Source organism: Oryzias melastigma, linkage group LG18 (genome assembly GCF_002922805.2).
Source record: "Oryzias melastigma strain HK-1 linkage group LG18, ASM292280v2, whole genome shotgun sequence".
Lineage (NCBI taxonomy): Eukaryota > Metazoa > Chordata > Actinopteri > Beloniformes > Adrianichthyidae > Oryzias > Oryzias melastigma.
The window spans coordinates 16,901,195-16,921,775 of record NC_050529.1 but is presented as its reverse complement, the minus strand read 5'-3'; the positions used below and the strand labels follow the sequence as shown (position 1 = coordinate 16,921,775).

Sequence of the window (20,581 nt, the reverse complement as noted above, 5' to 3'; positions counted from 1 at the left end):
TTAATTAACTTGCACTACAGCAAAAATAAATACATAAAAAGGATGAATGGTTATTTTGACAAATCGAAGGATTTGTTTGTTTCTGCATAGAAGTTGATTCTGGTTCTTGGAACCAGTGGGTACTTCCTGTTTGGAATGCAAGTGGGAGGAGTCACTCCAGTTGTCATATCCAGTCAGTGAAGTAAACTGTAAAAGTTTGTCATGTTTTTTCATACTCTGATGGGACGACATAATTAACTTAACTTGTCGCTATATTTTGTCTCTACAAATATTTGGGAGGCATGCTTGTTATCAATGATTGTTGAATGTTTTTTGGTAATATATATAATAATATAATATATACATATATATAATATTATGACGAAATAAATATTAGTTTCATCCAGAGATGACCATCTCTGTATGCTATTTTTTGAGTTCACACCAACACAAAACATACTTTATTCTACATTATAGTGGTTTCAGTTTAAACTGTTTAATTTTATTTGAACATTTATGACCGAAGCGCAAAGAAGCTTGTTAATTAAATAAGTTCTGCAAAATTGAATCTTAAAAAAGTGAAAAAAAAAAATTGTTTCAAGAAAAAGTGTCTTATTTTCTGAAAATAATATATTCAAAACAAATTTCCAATAGTAAAATAATATCTCTCAGTGACAACAATAAGACTTCTTTCTTGCCCGATTGGTAGATTTAATTACTTATTTAAATAAAATCTTGCCACTGGGATAAGAATCTTTGAGTTCCTTCTAAAGGAAGGCGTGTTTGTGCCCCTAAATGACAGTCTGGAAGATCCAAGTGTGGAAAGGTGCACATATTTGCTTGGGTTTCTCGGTTGATTTCTTTTTATTTTTCCATGAAGCCAAGCAAGAAAAACCAATGTGTTTAAAACCATGGTTGCCACATTAACAGGCCTGTGACAGCAGGAAATCAACTTCAGTCATTTTCCAAACAGCTTGAAACCACAGTCAGCTCTTTTGGGGAGTCCAACTTTCAGAAAAATGGTTGACAATTCCCAAAATAAAAGCCTCTGAAACTCTGTAGATTTATTGTGAAAGAGCTCATGATTTGAAAACAGTTGTGAGAAAATTGAAATGTTTTATGAACTAAATGGTAGTAAGTTTGAAAGTTGAAATGAGCAAGTTTTTCAAAATAAAAGACAGAAAAGGTACATTTTACTAAATAAATAAATAAAACACAAAGGAGTCAATAGAAAAAAATCATTCAATTTTATTTATACGATCATCATTATAAATATCATTACTATTATCATTGTTCTAAACCTAATAATTTCTCCCATGGCTGTAATTGGTGTAAAAATAAAAAAAATCAAGGAGCACCATCTGTGTTCATAAATAACATGGTTGTTATTCTGTGCCAGCATTTGAAGGACATTTGGTTTATTTTTATTATAAAAATCTCCCTGAACTCACTTTAATCTGATCTGATGTAAACCGGGGTTCAATTCTATCGTCATGTAACGCCTCTGCCCAGCAGGACTGCAAATGACAACACATCAGGAAAGCTACTAGAACTTCCCCAGAACAACAATAATAACAATAATCATACTTATAATCACAAAGCGGTGGTTTTAAAAAAACATTGCACCATATTTCTTTCCTGGAGACTTGAATGATTAACTTTGCAAAGCCCCCTTTTCTTTCTGACAGCCTGCACAGAGTCTCTTTGGCAAGTTTGAGCGTCTCAAGTTTGAGCTACACATTAGGAGGGATTCTTGAACCAGCATCTTCGCTTCTACACGTCTCAACTTTAAGGGTTTCTGCAACTCGACGGATGGAAAATCCACCTCCGGAAGTCTGACTGTACTAACACTGTGCACACAACTCCAGCAAAACACCAACAGTTGCACCAAAGTGGGATTTTTCAGTACCTTAGTTTCAAGAAATGCTTTTTTTTCTTCTTTTTTTTTTTAATGGACTGAAACTGTAACATGGCAATTTTTACATCAAATTCCTTCTGGATTTGATTATTAAAAAACAATTTCCTATGTCTTTTTTTAGTGGTAGAAAAAATTCCCTTTTTAAGAGCATCTTAACTGTAAGAAAATATTTTTAGAGCACAAAAAAAAAAGGTTTTTGAGCACTTTTTTCAAGCAGGAAGTGAATCAAACAGCAGTTCTGCTACAGTCGTCCAGTTATAAGAAAATATGTAAAAGGGGGAGGGTGATTTTTTGTATAGTTCCCTTTCTCATGTTGGTTTGGTTTTAGATTTCTGAACATGTAAAAAGCTAAAATACAAATATACATTTTCCTGAATTCAGTTTTATGGGCCTTTCTTATCCTTTCGTGGCACTTGAGGCATTTTTCCTCCTTTTATGCCTTTCATCCCCTGCTCTGTTCCTCAGTTTCTTTCCTCGGGCCCCGGTCCCCCTTAATTCCTCTCCGTCCCTCCGTGGCGGTCCGTCAGCCGCCGTCTACACCTTATCCAGCAGCGATCTCTTGCAGTAGAGGAGGCGTCGCGGCATGCCGTACTTCCTGAAGAACAACAGCGCTCCCAGCGTGACCAGTACCAGGACCAGCAGGATGAGGGGGATCACCACCGCCACCGGCCCGGCGCCTCCCGATCCGTCTGTGGAATCTTTCCGACCCCTTTTGGGCTCCTCGTTCTCGCAGCCCATCCAGTCGCGGAGCACGGATTTGGGGTAGCCGGGCTCCACCTTCATGTGCTGGTTGTTGAACTTCCAGTATTTATTGTCTTTGTAGAAGTAAGTGTAAGCTGGAAAAAGAAAATATTTTTTTCAAATTATTTAAGATCATCTTTTGATCTCTTGTAAAAGCATTCCTGGTGGTCTTTTAATTGTGATTATGCCCTTTACAGCCAAAAAGACATAATTTCCTTAAGAAATTCAGTCAGTAATCCCATCCCTACTTCCCGTCATCCATTTGTTTAAACTCTCTATGGAGAAAAAATAGACTCACCTCTATTTGTGCGTAAATGATTCTTGATTTGTGTGTAAATTAGGATTTCTGTGTGCCTAATTCTTGATTTGTAACTCATACAAAACATTATGAGCATAAGTACAAAAATTATGATATAAAAAGAAATACAAAATATATTTTACACATGCATAAATCAAAATTACAACAGCTTGAAACTAACTATATGAACAAATCTTTAAAAATGTACGCACGAGTCGCTTGTTACGCACACACAAACCATATTTACGCACAAATCTGATTTGAAATTGTTTTCAAGATTTGTTTGTAAGAGATGCATTTAATTAGTATCTCCAGCATTACCAGCGCAGCAAAAGTGGTGAACAGTTTTGAGCCAGATGCCAGGTCAAAAACAAAGATGTGCATGGATCTATTTACTACTTTTAGCTTGTCGTTGTAGTTTTTACATCACAACTACAAGCTTTTTCAAATGCCATTTTTTTTCATCTGCTCCTAATTAACAACAATGTGGATAAAGAAATACTCAGAAATGCAACTTTAATTTTAATTTCCTTAAGAAAAGTCCTCCATCATCAGAAAAATGTTGTAAAAACAAGTTAAAAACACCAAAAACGCCATTTTAATTGAAGTGGGTCGTTAATGTAATGTTGTAAAGTCATTTTTTGTTGTTGATATTTTTATGACTGAGATATAAAAGTTATAAAATAAAGAAAGAATTTTACTTCTTGCATTTCTCACGTGAAATTTATAGGAAGAAAAACTCACATCCATCTTCGCTCATAATGACGGCTTCAATGTTATCTGGTGCTCCGGTCCATGTGTTGATGGACTTTGGATAGTCTCGGTCCACTCTGCGCGTCTTCTCGTTATAGCGGAAGTATCTGCAAGAGAGGAAAAAAAACCAACAACTTACAACTAGAAGGATTTCGGGAAATTATACAGTGTTTAAGACACCAACAGGCGTTTAGGGATGCTTTTATATTGAAAATAGTGACACCTAGGGGCAAAAATGTAGATTGCATTTAAAAAACAGGTTCAACTTCCACTGCATGCAGAATGCTGGCATCTAAAACCACTAATGGCCGCCTCAAGACACTAAATTTGTTCTGTCTGCGGTACACAAAAAAACAATAAGTTGTTTGTGATCTAACTAAAACTATTTTGTCTGGAATGCAAACCTCCTTTGTGGTCACGTGTTAAATAGTTGGTTTCATCACCGTAATGAGTCAACTCACAAGGTTATAACCAAAGTTAAAGATATTTTTATCATAAACTGCACAACTAGCCTTTAATGTGGAGTCGAGCATTTCTAAAATTAAAAGGCAAAAGCTATGGTTAGTTTGTCTGATTTTTACTTTTTGAACGATTTTGAACCAAGAAAAAACATCTGAACTGCATACCAGTGCAAATGAGTCACACTGAGCCCCAGATGAAATGTGGAATTAAGTTACAAGACTGCTGCCAATTTAGTTAAGAGTTAAACTTTGCTGATTCTTTGAAAGTTTGGGGAAAGAGGCTGCTATCTTGCTGTCAAACTTGTAAAAACTTACTGGGATTCTTTAAAGAAGAACGTCTGTCCCGTGGGTGTATAAAGGAGAGCGGCATCAATCCTGTCTTTCGGAAGGCCGGCGCCCAAATCTCTCAGGTTCTTTGGAAAATCCTTCTCCAAGGTAGACTCGCTAAAAGCCCAATATTTGTCACCTGAACACCGAAATGGAGAGAAAATGTTACAGATTAAAAAAAAAAAAAAAGCTTCTTTAACTCCAAATCCAGACTGAATTTACCCTTGAAGAAGACAAATTTCCCGTCGGTCCTCTCGTAGGCTGCGTCAATGTTTGAAGGGAGGCCTTTCCAGAAGTGCCCGATAGGCATGGGATAGTTCGGCAGCACCTTGTTGTTCCTAACTCGCCAGAACCACTTGTCCTGCAAGCCCATGTGAGAAGTTTGGTTTTATTTATGAATGGACGGCTTATGTTTTTGGAGGGGAAGAAGGTTTCTGTACCTTAAAAACAAACTTCTCCCCTCTGAGGACAGCGATGGTGTCGAAGTGTCCATCACATATGTCCGGGCCGTGGTCGGGCTTGTCGGGCTTTGACGGCTTAGTGGGGCGAGGGGGTGGAGGAGGAGGGGGCACCCCAGACTTTGATCCTGTTAGGAGAGAGTCAGGAGAAAACGGTTCATTTGAAACCACACTTCTGAACCGCATTGTGAGTCGTGTATTGTAGCGTGAGCAGAAAAAAAGAGGAAATAGAATCTTTTTATAGCTAAAACAACTAAAAGGGATTGCTCACAGCTGTCTTTTGAATTTCCTTTTAAGGCAGAATTCACGGTTGAGTCTTAAAGGGGCCATACCATGAAAAAACAACTTTTTGAGCTTTAAAGTGTATTAAGCAGCCCCTCCCATACCCACAAAAAAGGGTGGGTCCTCACATGCTTACATCACAAGTTGACACCAGGAAGTGTCTGCTCTGCCCCAGGCTAACACAATTACTTTGTCTCGTGAGCCAGTTTAGCGATGGATAAGAAACGCTCATTCGGTTTAGTGTTCAAACTTTGTCAAGAAACTTCTGGTGAGGAATTTGGACCACATATTGGGATGGATCCTGAACGTGTCTGGGAATGGCACAAGCAGATGAGGATATTGGGAAGATGGAAGGAGAAAGGGAGAAGAGTATTTCCTGGTGGAGAAGGAGCAGACTATTTCCTGGGGGAGAAAGGTAGAGGACAAATACGTTGGGGGGAAAAGAAGCAGAGAATTTCCCAGGGGGGAAAAGAGCAGCCTGTTTCTTGGTGAAGAAAGGGAGCAGACTATTTCCTGGGGGAAAAGGAGCAAACTATTTCTTGGTAGAGACAGGGAGAAGACAGTTTCCCAGAGGAGAAAGGGAGCAGACTATTTCCTGGTAAAGAAAGGGAGCAGACTACTTCCTGGTGGGAAAAGAAGAACCCGTTTGCCATCACCATTATGTCTGTGCCAAATTTTAGGGATTATCGCCCAGGCTACACATTATGTAATTCAATATTTAAAAAAAAAAAGATGTTTTGTTTCGTGGGTGATATGCTAATGAGGACCGCTCTAGGTTAACATCATGAAATGAGCGGCACCCTCAAGGAGCGAAAGGCGGAGCCTCAGAGATCGAGTCGTTTAACTTCCAAGTATGAAAAGAGTTCACAGAAAGACAGACATTTCATAAATAATTTGTTTTTTTGTGTTCCAAAGGTAATATATGATGGATATGATGATGGATATACTCTGAAAGACTAAAGAAAAATCACGGTATGGCCCATTTAATGCTTCATATTTTGAATCAACTCACCGTAAATGGCCTGGATGCCTCTACGGTCATCATCCGGAAGCTGGAAGTTTTCGGTGTCGAACCACTGATAGAAGGGGGCCATGATGGCCGAAGGGTCATTCGAGTGCTCCAGGCCCAAAGCGTGACCCAGCTCATGCACCGCGACCAGGAAAACATCATTTCCTTCACACAAGACAAAAAAATGAGTCAACCCATTCCAGGTTTATCGTCTTCCTTCAGTTCGGTCTCCTGTTTACCTCCTTGGTCCGTGGTCCCTGTTGTCCACGGCTCGGCGAGGTCAAAGTGAGTGTCTCCCCCGATACCGACGCCCGGAAAGTAAGCGTGCGCCAGAAAGCCGCCCTCGCCGTCAAAAGGCGTGCTGTCGCCGTGGAAACCCTCTGCGAAGGACAGCATGATGTCCGCGTACTTGTCGACTTTGCCTCGGATGTGGCCGAAGGGGATCTCACGGAAGGTGAGCGGGATAACGCTCTCCCACGCTTTGAAGGCCTTTCGTATGGCTTCAAACGTGGCTCTTTCCCCCACTTTGGGGGTGAAGTTCTCTATACTGCAGTGAGAAGGGAAGGAGGGAGGATTTAGGGTCATAAAAAAACAAGAATGTTTCTGGCAGAACATTTTCAAGTGGTTTCTGACCTGAAGGTCACCTCAGACTTCTCCCACTTCAGACCCTGCCTTGCGTATCTCTTCCTCCTCAGGTTAGTTTTCAGCTCAGGTCCAAATTTATCTACGACTCCACAGCGAGGGCGCTTCATGGCTCTGGAAGACGGAGAAGAACTCACTCAGTTTCAAGATATGATCATAAAAACACGTTTATTCACAGGGTAGTATCAGTTTTGTGAAACGTTTGTATAAACATAAACATTTCAAAACTCCTCCCAAAAAAGCTACATTTGCACTGAATTCAGCAATGAAAAGTCTATAAACACAGGTCAACGTCTGTTTCAGGTTCCCATAACTTGTATTCACATATCACCATGTAAGTTTCTACAACTGTTTATGAGGTCTACGAGCAAAAGATTAAAAACCTGATCGAACTTTATCAATTCAGAGACTTGGATTTAGTAGTAACATATGCACAGTATTCCTTTTAATTCATGTAAGTACCAACTGTTTGAAAATTGATCATGAAGGAGAAGCTAATAATTGAGGTTTGTGCCGCTCTAGAATTCTATGTCACCACGTCTGTCATATATCAGAATAAAGAAAAATCCTGGAGCCAGACTCACGAGATTTGCACCAGTTCAATATTTTGCACCAAGTCTCCTACATAGGTGGTGAACATGTGCTAGTAAACAATATTAAAAACAAGAAGAAGCCCAACCCTACTGGTCCAATGTGAATGTCATAGGTTATATGGGCGTTCAAGAACCTGTGTTTAGCGAATGTAGCTTAAAGGGTGGAAAAAAGCCAAACATATTATGGTATTTCATTAGAGAGAACTCACTCTAATGTTTCGGTGTCTATTGTCCCGGTTACTGTCAGTCCATAAAACCTCTGCATGGATGATATCGCTTTTTCTATGGACTTGGGTGAGCGGATGGCCTGAGCTCGGACATCACCGGGGGGCAGGTAGCCATACTGCTGCAGCCATGCCTGAGAGGGGGAGGAAAAGAAAACAGAACATTTAATGAATACTTGTATAGTTCGATACGATACATATCACGATATATCCCAAGACTGGGCCAGAACACAACAATGCCAATCAGAAGTCGTGCTCTACCTCTGCTCCATGTGCTTTTTCCATACTCAGAAACAGAAAGAATGGTAATAGTATAGCTTGCCAAGAGGTTAGGAATTATGATGGAATGACTGCAAATTGCTAGAAATATATATATATATATTTAAAAATATATTTCCTAGTTGTGCTTCAAACAACTTTTATGTTTTTTTTTTAAAGAAACCAGTTTTAAAAGATTCTTTACAGACATTTTTTCATTTAAAGTTACTATTTCTTTGTTTTTTATGGTTCTGGTTTTGAATCAGTTTTTATAACTTGAAGTTGAATATTTTGACTGCAAGTCATTGAGGATCCACTCCAATGCAAATTGTGTTTTTTGGGTTTTTAACAGTATAGATGCAATTTATAAAACATTTTAGAACGTAAACTGTGTTTCTGAGTATTTCTTTATTTAAATCATGTTGGGCCAGGAACATAGACATATATATTACCATTATCCATTAACATTATCCATAAATGTTTTAATTTTCCTTGTCTGAGCTGGCATTTGGCTTAAAACTGCACAGCTGGATACCTCCAATATTACTTGTTGTTTTTGTATTACACTAATGTTAACTGGGGTTTGCTAAAAACTAGCGGGAGAGAGTGTAAACAAAAGCATGATGGGAAATTAGCTGATGCAAACTTCTGCGCCAACAGTCTCATCCACAACAATTTCTAATGAAAAAAATGTCTTCTAAAACAACTTAGACTCTTTAATTTTTGCAGAAAACTGCTGAATCATACTTAAGCGACCACTGGGAACGATTTTACAATGGAAAAATACATATTTCGTGTGTTTAACATCTAAATTATCTTTAAAATAGACCAACAGGCCTTTAGCATCTTTCTTAAATTTCACGTTTTATCAAAATAAGATGTTAATTATATTAAAGGGAAATTAACAATAGTAGAAAATATTCAACAAAATGCCAAACTATGACAGATCCTGAAGCCTTTTTAAAATACTTTGACAAGGTTTCCATTTACAGTGATTACTTAAAATGATCGTTTAAAGAATATCAAATGGAAAGTCTGAAGAATCTTATTGCTAAAGCATGCTTATGAAACGACTTTGGGAGGTTAGAAAGGTTTCTGTAACACACAAATAGTGTTTTGTGGTTTATATTGCCTTTTATTCCGTTTGTGCAACTTAACTCCACCTGCAACAGTAGAAGTGTCTAAGTCGACAAAAGAAGCAGGGACGAGCTGCTTGCTTAAATCTGTCTGGACCTGCTCCTCTGAGCTCAGCTGCGTATCATGTTGGGGCAAAGAGACAAAGGTTTTGTGTGTGTTTGCATCTGAATGACTTCTTGTTTGCCCAGATGACATGTTAACCTCTTTCTAAACCTGCCAGCCCACTGAGGTAACTCTAAATTTATAGTCTTTTCTTCATGTGACTGTGATTTTTATAAACTTTTTAGGGGGAACTTTGTTGTGGATTCAGACGGCAGCCTGAAGGAGGAACTGAAAGCCAAATAAAACACACTGACGTCATTTTTGTTACATTGACCCAGAACTGAGTCTGGACAACTAAAGCCAAAGACAACTGGCAGCGACATCAATGGAAAAGAGCAAGATTTTCAGCAACATTTGAGTTTCTCAAAGCTTGACCTTCAGCTGTCCCTACCACCCTTGTGTCTGACTGTCTCCACTCTATTAAACCAAAACCAGCTTTATTTTTGTAAAGTTACTCTTCTTTCCATTTTTCCTGCTGGTGGTCAATCATTAGACCAAGAAATGTCTTACATGAAGTCAAAATGAAGTTTTCTTTAGCTTCTTGTGGGATTTATTTCATGATGGAGGACATATTTAAAGGAAAATTCAGCTTAAATTTGTATTTATTTACATTTCTTTATTTAAATTGTTGTGAATAAGGGAGCAGATGAAAAAATGCTGCTGGAAAAAGCTAGTAGCAGTGACGTAGACGCTACTAGCTTTGTTCCATTTTGATGCATCCACTTGTAGACAAATAGATCATCTTTGTTTTCCTTGTCTGAGTTTAAATCTGGCTCAAAATGTAAAGCTGGATAGTTCAAATATTGCTTGCCATTGTTGCACCAATAATGTTAGCTTTGGGGCTGTAAGCTAGCGGGAGAGAGTGTAAACAGTTAGATGATAGGAAATGGGGGCGGGCTTACTCCCTACCAACAGTCTCACCCACAACTTAGAAGTTTTTTTATGAACTCCTGCCGCTCTGGAGAAATTATGTCCAAGAAAATGGCAAAAGTTTTTGGATTTTTAGTAAAAATGACACCACCATAATTAAAAGACCACTGGGACATTAGATCAAAAGAGGACTGGAGCGGGAGTTTTTCTTAATTTTCTTTATTTATGTCCTCCATCATCAGAAAAATGCCACTAAAAAGATAAAAAAAACACATTTTTCATCTGAGTTAAAATTAGGAAAAAAGTCTTTGTCATTCAGTTTTATCTTTTTTCAACAAGATGAGTCAAAGAAAACAACTAGCTTAGTGCTAGCTTAGTTCTTCCTTTCCAAAAAAAGTGTCTAACATCAAAGTTTTAATCACTGGTTTTGCTTAGTTTGCAAAGTTTAAAAACTAAGTATGTGGCTTATTTAAATTAGATGTAGCATCTAAAGTGTTTATGGAAATGTTTGTTAGCATTGTACAGAGGCCAAGCTAGCCGTTTCCACTCATAAAGTTTATGCTAAACAACAACGAAGCTTTAGTTTGTGACCGACAGAGGAGCAAACATGACTTTAGGTCTTTATATTTTTCCATCAGACGTGTGTCCACCACAAATGAATGAGGTGAAATGAGCTAATTTTACTTGAGATTGATCTCCTGTTTTGCCATAAAAGTGAGTTTTCTCCTAAAACGAGTAGGCCAAGAAATGGAAATGCTGCAAATTGGCCATGCTACCAATCTGTATACAAACCGTGCACACTCGGGCACTGTTACTAGAACAAGGTTCACTTATGATGATCTGCAACCATTCCCCTCCCTTCGCTCCATCTCTGCATGTTCGGTCTGACAAGCTCCCGAGGAGTTCTCAGGATTATTTAAGACGAGTAAATCTAATTCATCCACCGGCTCTCGTAAGTTTGCTTTCTCCGAGTTTGACTGCTGCCAGTGTGCGCTGTGGCTCCAGTGTGGTGACGCCTCTGCTTCTATAAAAACACTCTCCACTCCATCAAGACCTCCACTTCTCTCCGCACACTGGCTCACACGCCAGGTATCCCAGCATTCACCCCTCCTTCCCGAGTCTCCCTCCATCAAAGCTTCTATTTATTGAGACTTCAACATGGCTGCTATTGTCGGCCTGCCGCTCAGCCATGTGTGGTCAAAGAGCTGGCCGCCGGTTTGGTAAACACAACTCTGGGTCCCGCAGTGACGTGTGGTCTAGAGGCTTTTTGCACGGACAGTGAAGCACAACTCATGTGATGTAAAGTTGGTGGCCTAGGTCACTGTTTCTGAATTTGGTGCCCTCCGGTGACCTTTTTGTAGTTTGAAAAGTTAAACATGTGTAGTTTTCAAATTTGGCTTCATTAGCTATTGTTTATAAATAACAAAATAATCTAACATAAATTTTAAAACATCTTTTTAATTAACAATATTCCATCATTTAAAGGATCAGTCATCATCAGGAAGTTCAAACGAGTTTCTTTCTTGTGTGCGCTTTCAGGTCTTAAATCTACATCCTTCTGTTTGTTGTTTTTCTGTTTCTTGGCTTTCTCCTCAAGTTTTGCTTCCAATGTAAAACAGTGATGCCCTGTGCATCAAACGTTGCTTCACTAAAGATATATTTTTTTAATAGCTGCCGAATGCATTTTTACTTTTTCAGCTTAGAGCTCCAGTTCGATTAAAAATTGTGTTTTTAACAAGTTCTTGTGGCATTTTTCTGATGATGAAAATCAAACTTTCTGAGTATTTCTTTATTCAAATTGTTGTTAATCAAAAGCAGAAAAAAATGCAGCTTGAAAAATATACTGTATTGCCTGCTACGCTCCATTCTGATGCATCCATGTATGTTTTCCTCGTCTGAGCTTAAAACTGTACGGCTGGATATCTAAAATATTGCTCGCCATTTTTGTTAATGTATAGGTTGGGGTGTGAGGGGCTGTAAACTAGCAGATTATAGGTCTGCATCAATGGTCCCGCCCACAAATCAGAGGGGAATTTCTACATTGGAAGAAGTGAAACATTGTATCAATTAACTAAAGTTCTGTAATTTATAACAGTTTAAATGATTAGTTTTCATTATATTACAATTTTAGGTAGATTTACTCAACTCAAAAAGGTAATTTGATAAAAGCTATTATTTTTAAAATATGGAACTTTTGCTAATTGATTAAATGTTTTACTTTTTACAGTGTACTGTGGCCCTGTTATAGAAAAGTTTCATTATTTTGGCTAAAAATGGCATAATTATAATTAAAACACTTTAGAAATAAATCAAAAGACGAGTGGAGTAAGTCTTTAACAATAAGACACCAAAATCTTGAAGGCTCACTTCTACTTTATTGTGGTTTAATAACCAAAAATAATCTGCTTCCGCTGTCTATGTTATTTCCTGTAATATTCTTCAAATGTTCCAATAAATTGCTTGCACTGGTATGTTGCTGATCAAGGGTCCATATAAAGTCCTGACCATGCCACGACTGCAGCACCTCCTGTGTGGCGTGTATGTCATGTTGTTGTGGGTTGTCACACATTTACGTCAGGCTGATTGGTTCCTCAGATAAAAAAAAAAAAAAAAAAAAATTGCTGGTTAAAAATAGGATTTGAAAAAAACCCCAGAAACTCCTATAGTGCTTGTGGTGGAAGTTTCATTGAAGGATAAAAAGACGCTCGGTTAAACGTCATGCGTTTTCTTGTATTTATGCAACTGTAATAACAGGAGAACAGATGATACAGCACCAGTGCTCTTTCTCCTGGAAATTTCCTGGAAATTTCCACAAATGTTTCTGTACATTTCTAGCTGTTTTCTCCTGTCAACACTAGGGTTGAGGGAAGGATGAGGGCAGATGACTGCATCAAAGCTAGCTGATCTAAAGTACAGCATTACAGAAAGCAAGAGGTAAAAGCATTAAAGAGAGACGTGGGCAGAGACAGAGGGGTTACGAGTGCGGCTGGGTTTGAATTTTGGAAACTGAGTCAGTTGTTCCAATCGCTTCATGCCAACAAAGAAGGAAAAAAAAAGGGAATTTGGTTCTCTGAATGTTATTTCAATTGTTGGCGCCTTTGACCTAGTTAGCGCTCAAACCAACTACGATTTGATCCATCGAGTCAGTCAGAATTCATTTGGTGGTTTTATTACTTTCTTCTGGGAGGTGTATAGAAAGAAACTTTGCTTAGGCCTTAGTCCCAACTGCCCTAGCGGGGTAGATATGGGCTTTCTGTGGGCAAAACATGGGAAAACCTGTTCTGAACAAGAAGGAAATATATAAGCTCAGTGAGCTTGTATAGCAAAAATGTTTTTCCGGTTGTAGTGAACACTTATACAACACTCAAGGGTAAGTAAGGGAGAAGTAGGCCACATCGTACACATGTTAGCGTGAGTGCTGTTCAAGCGATAAGTGCACACGTCTATTGCATTACAGCCTGACTGTTACAAAATAGGAAGTTAGATATCAGAGTGTGGAAATCCAATGGCCACTGGCGTATCACATGCACATCCTGTGGATGCATCATTGGTGTGTGGTCAGTAGGGACTTTCTCTGACCTCACTATTGAATGACTGGAGTGTGGTGTAAGGACTCCATACGACACCCGTACATCATAAGTGCGTGTAACTTCCGTTATCCTGAGAAATGCTTTACCATACGTTTACCACACAGTGGTACGTTCCATTTTCATGACATCGCTTGAGGTGGTCATACGAGGAAAAACCCAAGGAAACCACAAGACACACCTGTGTTCCCTTAAAGATGGAACCACTCGATGTCCAGACAACCCAAAAACCTGCAGCACCTGTACGAGTCAACCCCCGTACAAGTCAATCCCTGCTCGAGTCAACCCCTGTACGAGTCAATCCCAATTCACGTCAACCCCCACACAAGGCAACCCCCGTTCAAATCAACCTCCATTCACATCAACCCTCCACACGAGTCAACCCCCATTCACGTCAACCCCCCCCCCAAACCCCACGAGTCAACCCCTGCTAGAGTCAAACCCTGTACGAGTCAACCACTGATGAGGCAACTCCCCCACACGAGTCAACCCCCATTCACGTCAACCCCCACACAATTCAACCCCCATTCACATCAACCCCCACTCGAGTCAACCCCAATTCACATCAACCCCCGTACAAATCAACCCCCATTCACGTTAACCCTACGAGTCAAATCCCAGCTCGAGTCAACCCTCCACACGGGTCAATCCCAATTCACGTCAACCCCCCACACAAGTCAACCCCGTTCGAGTCCACCCCCATTCGAGTCAACCCCGTTAACGTCAGTCAATCCCCACTCGAGTTTACCCACGTACGAGTCAACCCACGTACGAGCCAACCTCCGTTCAAGTCAACCGGCATTCAAGTCAACCACCACTCGAGTCAACCCTCGTTTGTGTCAGTCAACCCCCGCTAGATTCAACCCACATACAGGTCAACCCCCATTCAAGTCAACCCCCGTTCGAGTCAAGCTCCGTTCGAGTCAATCCCCGTTCGAGTCAACCCTCGATCAAGTCAACCCCTGCTCAAGTCAACCCCTGTTTTAGTCAACTCCCATACTCTTATGGCATAAAGTCCTTCCTTCTCAAAGGTTTGTGGTCGTGCTTTACCTTAACAACATCTGCGTGAAGACATGAATTATTTAGATCTTAAGTTAAGAATGTAGTTGGACAAACATGAACACAATTTGAGCATAAACTTTTCTTTAGTACAGGTATTAATTTATATCTCAACCAGCGACAGGAGCTAAAAATGATAAAAAGTTATAAAGCAGCTTTAAATTCTAATAAAACTGTTTTAATTTTGTCAATTAAAGTTTTATAAACCAGCATTGGTTCTATATAAATGAACTGAAAAGTTTAGAAATACCAAATGATTAAGGTAATGACATTTTACATTATTTTAGTCTGACATATTTTACCACTAAAACTAATTTCATCACATATTTGGGTGTTTTGACTCAACAAGCATGCTAATTATAGCATTCCTTGTATGTGAGATTTGCCAGGATTTCCCTGAAAATCAGGTTACTTAAGTGCATTTAAAGGCAAAAAAAGTTTGTCTGTCCGTCTTGTACAATACTTTTTGACTCTGGAAATTTTTAGACAATCTGGACATCGCAGGAAACTAAATCACATTAGAGAATTTTTCAATAGGAATACCAGAGTTTAACCAGTAGAGATATCTATTAACTTTAAACACATTTTATGAACTTTTTATACTTTGTATTGACAACGTAGAATCATTAGAAGCAAGAAAGATTAATTTTTGTTTTGTTTTAATACAGGAAAAGAAAAAAAACTTAAAGTTATGTATATTTTCATGTTAATTTGTAGCTCTGGACAATAAAAAGATATATATCGTGTGGGCAATAGAAAAGGGCCATTTCTCTTTTTTTTATTTGTTTATTGTTTTTGATGAACTTTTGAGCAAAAATGTTTTCCTACTAAGAAACCTGAAACTGTTGTGCACTTTAAAAAAATATTTCTAGTTTCTAACAATTCAGAGAATAACTTAAAATATACTTAATTGTATTATATTGTGATATACATTATATAGTTATTATGATGTAAAATAGTCTGTATCACAATATACATGTTTTTCCATGTAGCCCAGCACTAGTAAGTAGTATTCACAAACATGTAAAGACATAAAAAAACATAAAAAATTAAATAAATTCTAGGTAAATTTTCCCTTTTATTGCAGATGGTTTTTAAGAACTTTCTGATTTTTCTTTGAACCATAGTATTATATTTAATACATGCCTAATATTACTGAACACTTGCAAAGTTCTCTGCAAAAACTGAATCTTAAGAAGGAGAAATACCTGTTTTTTTAAAGAAATAAATGTTGTTTTTGTCTTGAAAGAAAAAAAACATTTATTAGGAAAGTTTTTCAGAAGCAAAATGATCTTAGTTTGAGAAATTGCGACTATGTAAATAGATTTTTTAACTAAAGACTTCTTGATAACTTTTTTACTAATAAGGAAAATTAGTTTTTAATTGAAGAATTTTGGACTTATTTGGCCTGTTTTTGTATTGTTTATAGTAGATTTGCACTGAACTAAAATTAAAATCTTTTCAAACACAGATTATTTTACTGAAAACAATTTTTTATCTAAAACTAAAAACTTTTTTTCTTTATTATGGAAAATGTCTTATCCTTTCTATAGAAAATTGAAATTGAACATCCGTAGGACTTTAAATGAGCGTTTTATCAGGGCAGGAAACATTTATCCTGGAATCCGACCTCAGTCAAGTCCGACCAGCTGATCTCTTTAAACCAAACCAGATGATCCAAATCAGGACCGGTTCACTTATGAACACACACGCTCATCAGTTTCCGATTATCTGATGCTGCCAGTTTGAGTTGATCATAACACGATTTTTCTTTGAAAGTAAAAATCCACTCCAAAAAAAAAAAAAGAAATGAAACCCAGATGTTTTTGGATCATGAAACATGTGTCTTCAGATTTTTTCTTTTACTGTGAGGGGAACTTGCTGTTTTTATTGCTGCCCGCTTCCTTTGGTCGTAGTGTCCAGCTAAGCACTTTTATTAAAGTTTGAGAGGAAAAAAAAATGTGAACAAAAACAACGTCTGGAGGCCAACTTCAGGAGAGGCCATTTCATTTTCTGAGAAGTGAGGACGTTTGACTTCTCTCTTGACAGGACTTCTTTTTTCACTCAGCGTGGATTAAATGGGTTTAGTTTGTCAGGATGAAGTCAGAGAAGGATGTTCTTGAATTGAGCAATAATCCTAAACCAGAAAATTTCTCAAAAACTTTAATTTTTGCTTTATTTGAAGGTACTGGAAACCCTCTCAAAAGGAGTTTCACTTCTGCTAAACGTTATTTAGCTTCTTGATTTTGTCTTCTATCCAGTTTTTCTGACACAGACATGTCTATCTCTTGATCACAGGGTTCTTATGCTGATGTAATCCTGAACCTGTAATTAAAGCTGAGCCTCTTTCTGCATTCAGACTCACTTTACGTCACTGGAGACTTCTGTGTCTTTCCGAGACACAACATTTTTATTTGATTCCTGATATGAGGAGGAAAAAATGCAATCTCCTCTTTTGATTCCGAGATCTCGATTTGCAGATGTCAACATCTTTTTTTTTTGGTTTAAACCGTAACACGTGTCAGCTCAGTTCTCCACGGTGGGGGAGCCGGCTCCAGCTTCTTGTAAACTGTCTGACTTGCCTTTGTCTCGTCTTGTGGTCAGTGACTAAGGTCTGCTCTGGCTACGTTGCTCACCCAGTGCCCACCCAGAATGCAATGCAGGCTCCTGCAAATGTCCACTAATGCTGCTTTTCTGCAACAAATGTAACAATTCGTTTTAACAACCATCCGATTCATATTGTAATTTGTGGCTGACGATCCGATTCACTGACTTAAAATCATCTTTAGCTAAAAATCCCATCAGTGTGACTGATAAATACTTGATACTGAACAGTGCTGAAGTATCAAGTTTCTTGCAAGTGCATATGTGTACAAACAAACAAGTAAAGAAGAATCAATGTCGAATATATTCATTAGTTTCATAAAGTTCAGCCCACATGTTTTCCAATTCCTTGTTTGTTCTCTTTTCAGCGACTCAGAGGTGGAACAGCTGGAGCACATCAGCTGACTGACAGAAGGAGAGGATATTGTCTGACTAAGCACAATAAAGCTTGTAAACTTGCTGAATGGTCCTTCAATTGGTTTTTGCGTCCCAGTTTGTTACAGCTTGTTTGGGTTTGTGACAGTAGGGGGCTCGTCCGGGATTTGGTGTGTTTTTGCTTTATCTTTTTCTCTCCGTTTTAGGCGTATATTTGCCTTTTTTGTTTCCACAACTTCGTCAGTAGCATAAGGATGTCTAGCTAAGCTGTTTTATTATTTTTTTTTAATAGTTCTTCCTTTGGACACACGTTTGTTATTTTCCCTTTTTTGTTTTTGGGGCGAATTCTGGGAATTCTGGAATAATAATACAGATTATTATCTGCAAAATTCAGTGTTTCCTCATTAGACTGTAAAGATGGCTGCATGGTGTTGTCAGCTGTTGTTACATTATTGTAAAATAAACCTCCGTGCATCAATTTAAATGGTATTTTCCAATATTAACTATTGATGTATCTCATTTTGAAACAATTTTACTATAGTATAGGCCGATTTAACATTTTGTCTCAAATGCATCATATATAAACCGACTATTATTAGAGTGTGAATCCTATTTCCTGTCAAATCTGTGGGTCATTTCAGGCAAACATCCTCAATCACAAAAACCTGACATTGATCTTGCACAATAAACCTTCAGTTCTCCTTATTTGACTCAATGTGGACTCCTCAGGAGCGTAGAGAGACTTTGCGCAAGCCTTGTTTACCAAAAAGCTCTAAATGTTAGTGTTTCCGTGGAGCCAAAAACTGAAGCCCTTCAGAGTCTGAGATGAAGCTCCCCAAGTTTGCAGAAGCAGACTAGCTTCCAGGAATGGTGTCTCCTCAAACAGATGAAACCCATTAGCCCCCTCCCCCTTAGAACCACCACTGCTCCCCCCTTCAGAACAAAGCAGCTGAGCCGTGCAGACAACAACAAAAGTTGACACTTTGTGGATTTGCTAACAAATAAAGGAGGAGAAAAAATTGAAAAGTAGATGGAAAAAGTATCAGATTTGCAAACTTCTAACACACAATAAACGTGACCTACTTTTATGAAAAATGACAAAAAAACAAAGATGGATCCAGCTTTCCTTACCTCTGCTTTCAGCACATCCGCAGTGACGGAGCTGAGGCTCCAGCAGCAGAGCGCGCAGGTCAGCAGCCGCAGCAGCATTTCTGCCTGACTTCACCGACCGTCTCCCCGAAGAGAAGAAGAGGCTGTCCTCACAGACACCGGAGACGAGGAGGAAACCGAGCAGGACCGGCCTTAACTCCACATCTGAGCGCGCGCAACAGCTCCAACGCAAAAACGAACAAACAGGGAGAATCTGACCCGAGCGCGTAAAATGTTCAATAAAGTCACGACGGAGGTGTCAGAAAAGTTGAAGCAGTTCCTTTAGGCTGGTTGCTTGATCCGTGAGTGGAGGCTGTTGGTGAAGAGAAGGAGAAAGATTTTTTTTTTTTTTTTTTTTGCGCGCAGGATCCTCCTCCAGATGTGCGCACGTGATTCCAAAGGATTCATGCCAAATCCACAGTCTGGGTCTGAACAAAGTTTATCACATTAAATGTACATTTGTACAATTTATAGTTATTTTTCTTTTGTATTTGTACTGTTTGTTTCTGTAATGGACAAGTTTCCCAAGTTAGGATCAATAAAGTATCTTTATCTTTTATTACACTAATGGAGTGTTTGAATTTTGAAAAGTTAATATTGGTGATTTATATAGCTTCATGTTTTATAGACTTGTCATTTAAAAAAAAGAAAATGATAGAAAAATGTGTTTTTTGTGTTTTTTATGTTTTTGTGGCATGTTTCGTATGATGGAGAACATATATAAAGAAATTAAAATGTATAATTGCATTTCTGAGTTGTTTTTTTAATCAAATCATTGGAAAAATCTAGAAAGTTTTTTTGTTATTATTATTTTTCCTAACAACAGCAAAATCATGATTAAAAGACCACTGGGAATGCTTTTAGATCAAAAGACAAATCTCCACGATTTGAATCTTCAGCGTTCTTCATCTGTTATTTGATGCTCTGGTGTTTCTGTGTTTACTTTATCTTGTATCTTCCAACCCATCACAACATATGGCCTCACTTACAGATAAAAGTCTGTCTCTTTTTCCATTCAGTTTCATTCCACAGAAAACTGCGAGATGTAAACTGTTGATCCCTCATAAAATATCTTTGAAATCTTCACCATAATTGTCATTAAATTGATCTTAAAAACATGGAATCATTGGCAATATATTGAATTTAATGGTGAATAAATGTAGCTTGGTTTGCAGTTAGTTGCTTTAAAGCACCATAAGAAAATCATAGTTGTGAAATAACACTAGCATGCTCTGGAGCCCTGAACGATGTGAAATGTCTAAGCAATAATATCAGCGTCTTAATCTCTGATTGTTATCAAAGTGTATGTTTTTGTAAAGTGTGAATGTGAGTGTGTTGCTCAACAGTAACTGGGATAGGCTCCAGCAACCCTGTGACTCCAAAAGTGATACAGGGTGGAAAAGATTGAAGGATGATTGTGTTATGTATTATTTATGCATAATTTCAATTATTTTGTTTGGTTCACTTTAAAATCTGTGTATGTAAGGAGGACTTGTCCCAGTATAAGATTCTGAAAGTCACTAAAGAATGAAAATAATTAAATTTATGTGGAGCTGCAGAAGCAAGAGCTCAGCTTCAATATTTCCAAATTAATACAACTTTTCTAGTTTAATTGCAATGCACTTAAGACCTGAGGGATTCACAGCTTTATTTCCTTAATAAGATTTTACTTATAATTTTAGTCATTTTTTTGTACTTTTACTTTAGTAATAAATACAACTCTGTCAAAATTATCCACATTTGATTCGAGTTTAC

General features: G+C 38.1%; 1 protein-coding gene across 1 annotated transcript; it reads right to left on the bottom strand.

Moving 5' to 3' along the window:
* Window positions 1–1,212: 1,212 nt before the first annotated feature.
* On the bottom strand, window positions 1,213–19,535 carry mmp14a (matrix metallopeptidase 14a (membrane-inserted)). The gene is made up of 10 exons (XM_024288740.2): window positions 18,809–19,535; window positions 7,671–7,819; window positions 6,860–6,982; window positions 6,466–6,773; window positions 6,230–6,391; window positions 4,918–5,063; window positions 4,700–4,838; window positions 4,466–4,616; window positions 3,681–3,796; window positions 1,213–2,733 (listed from the first exon to the last, which is right to left on the bottom strand). The coding sequence occupies exons 1-10, from the start codon at window positions 18,884–18,886 to the stop codon at window positions 2,432–2,434; spliced, it is 1,674 nt and encodes a 557-aa protein (XP_024144508.1). The 5' UTR covers window positions 18,887–19,535; the 3' UTR covers window positions 1,213–2,431.
* Between the last annotated feature and the right edge of the window lie 1,046 nt (window positions 19,536–20,581).

Bases quoted from the DNA above. Each gene is read 5' to 3' on its own strand.
- mmp14a (XM_024288740.2), bottom strand. From the start codon at position 18,886: ATGCTGCTGCGGCTGCTGACCTGCGCGCTCTGCTGCTGGAGCCTCAGC. The intron at 6,983-7,670 runs GTGAGTTCTCTC...TCCGTCTTCCAG, and splicing joins ATAGACACCGAAACATTAGA to AGCCATGAAGCGCCCTCGCT. The intron at 2,734-3,680 runs GTGAGTTTTTCT...TTCTTTTTCCAG, and splicing joins CATTATGAGCGAAGATGGAT to CTTACACTTACTTCTACAAA.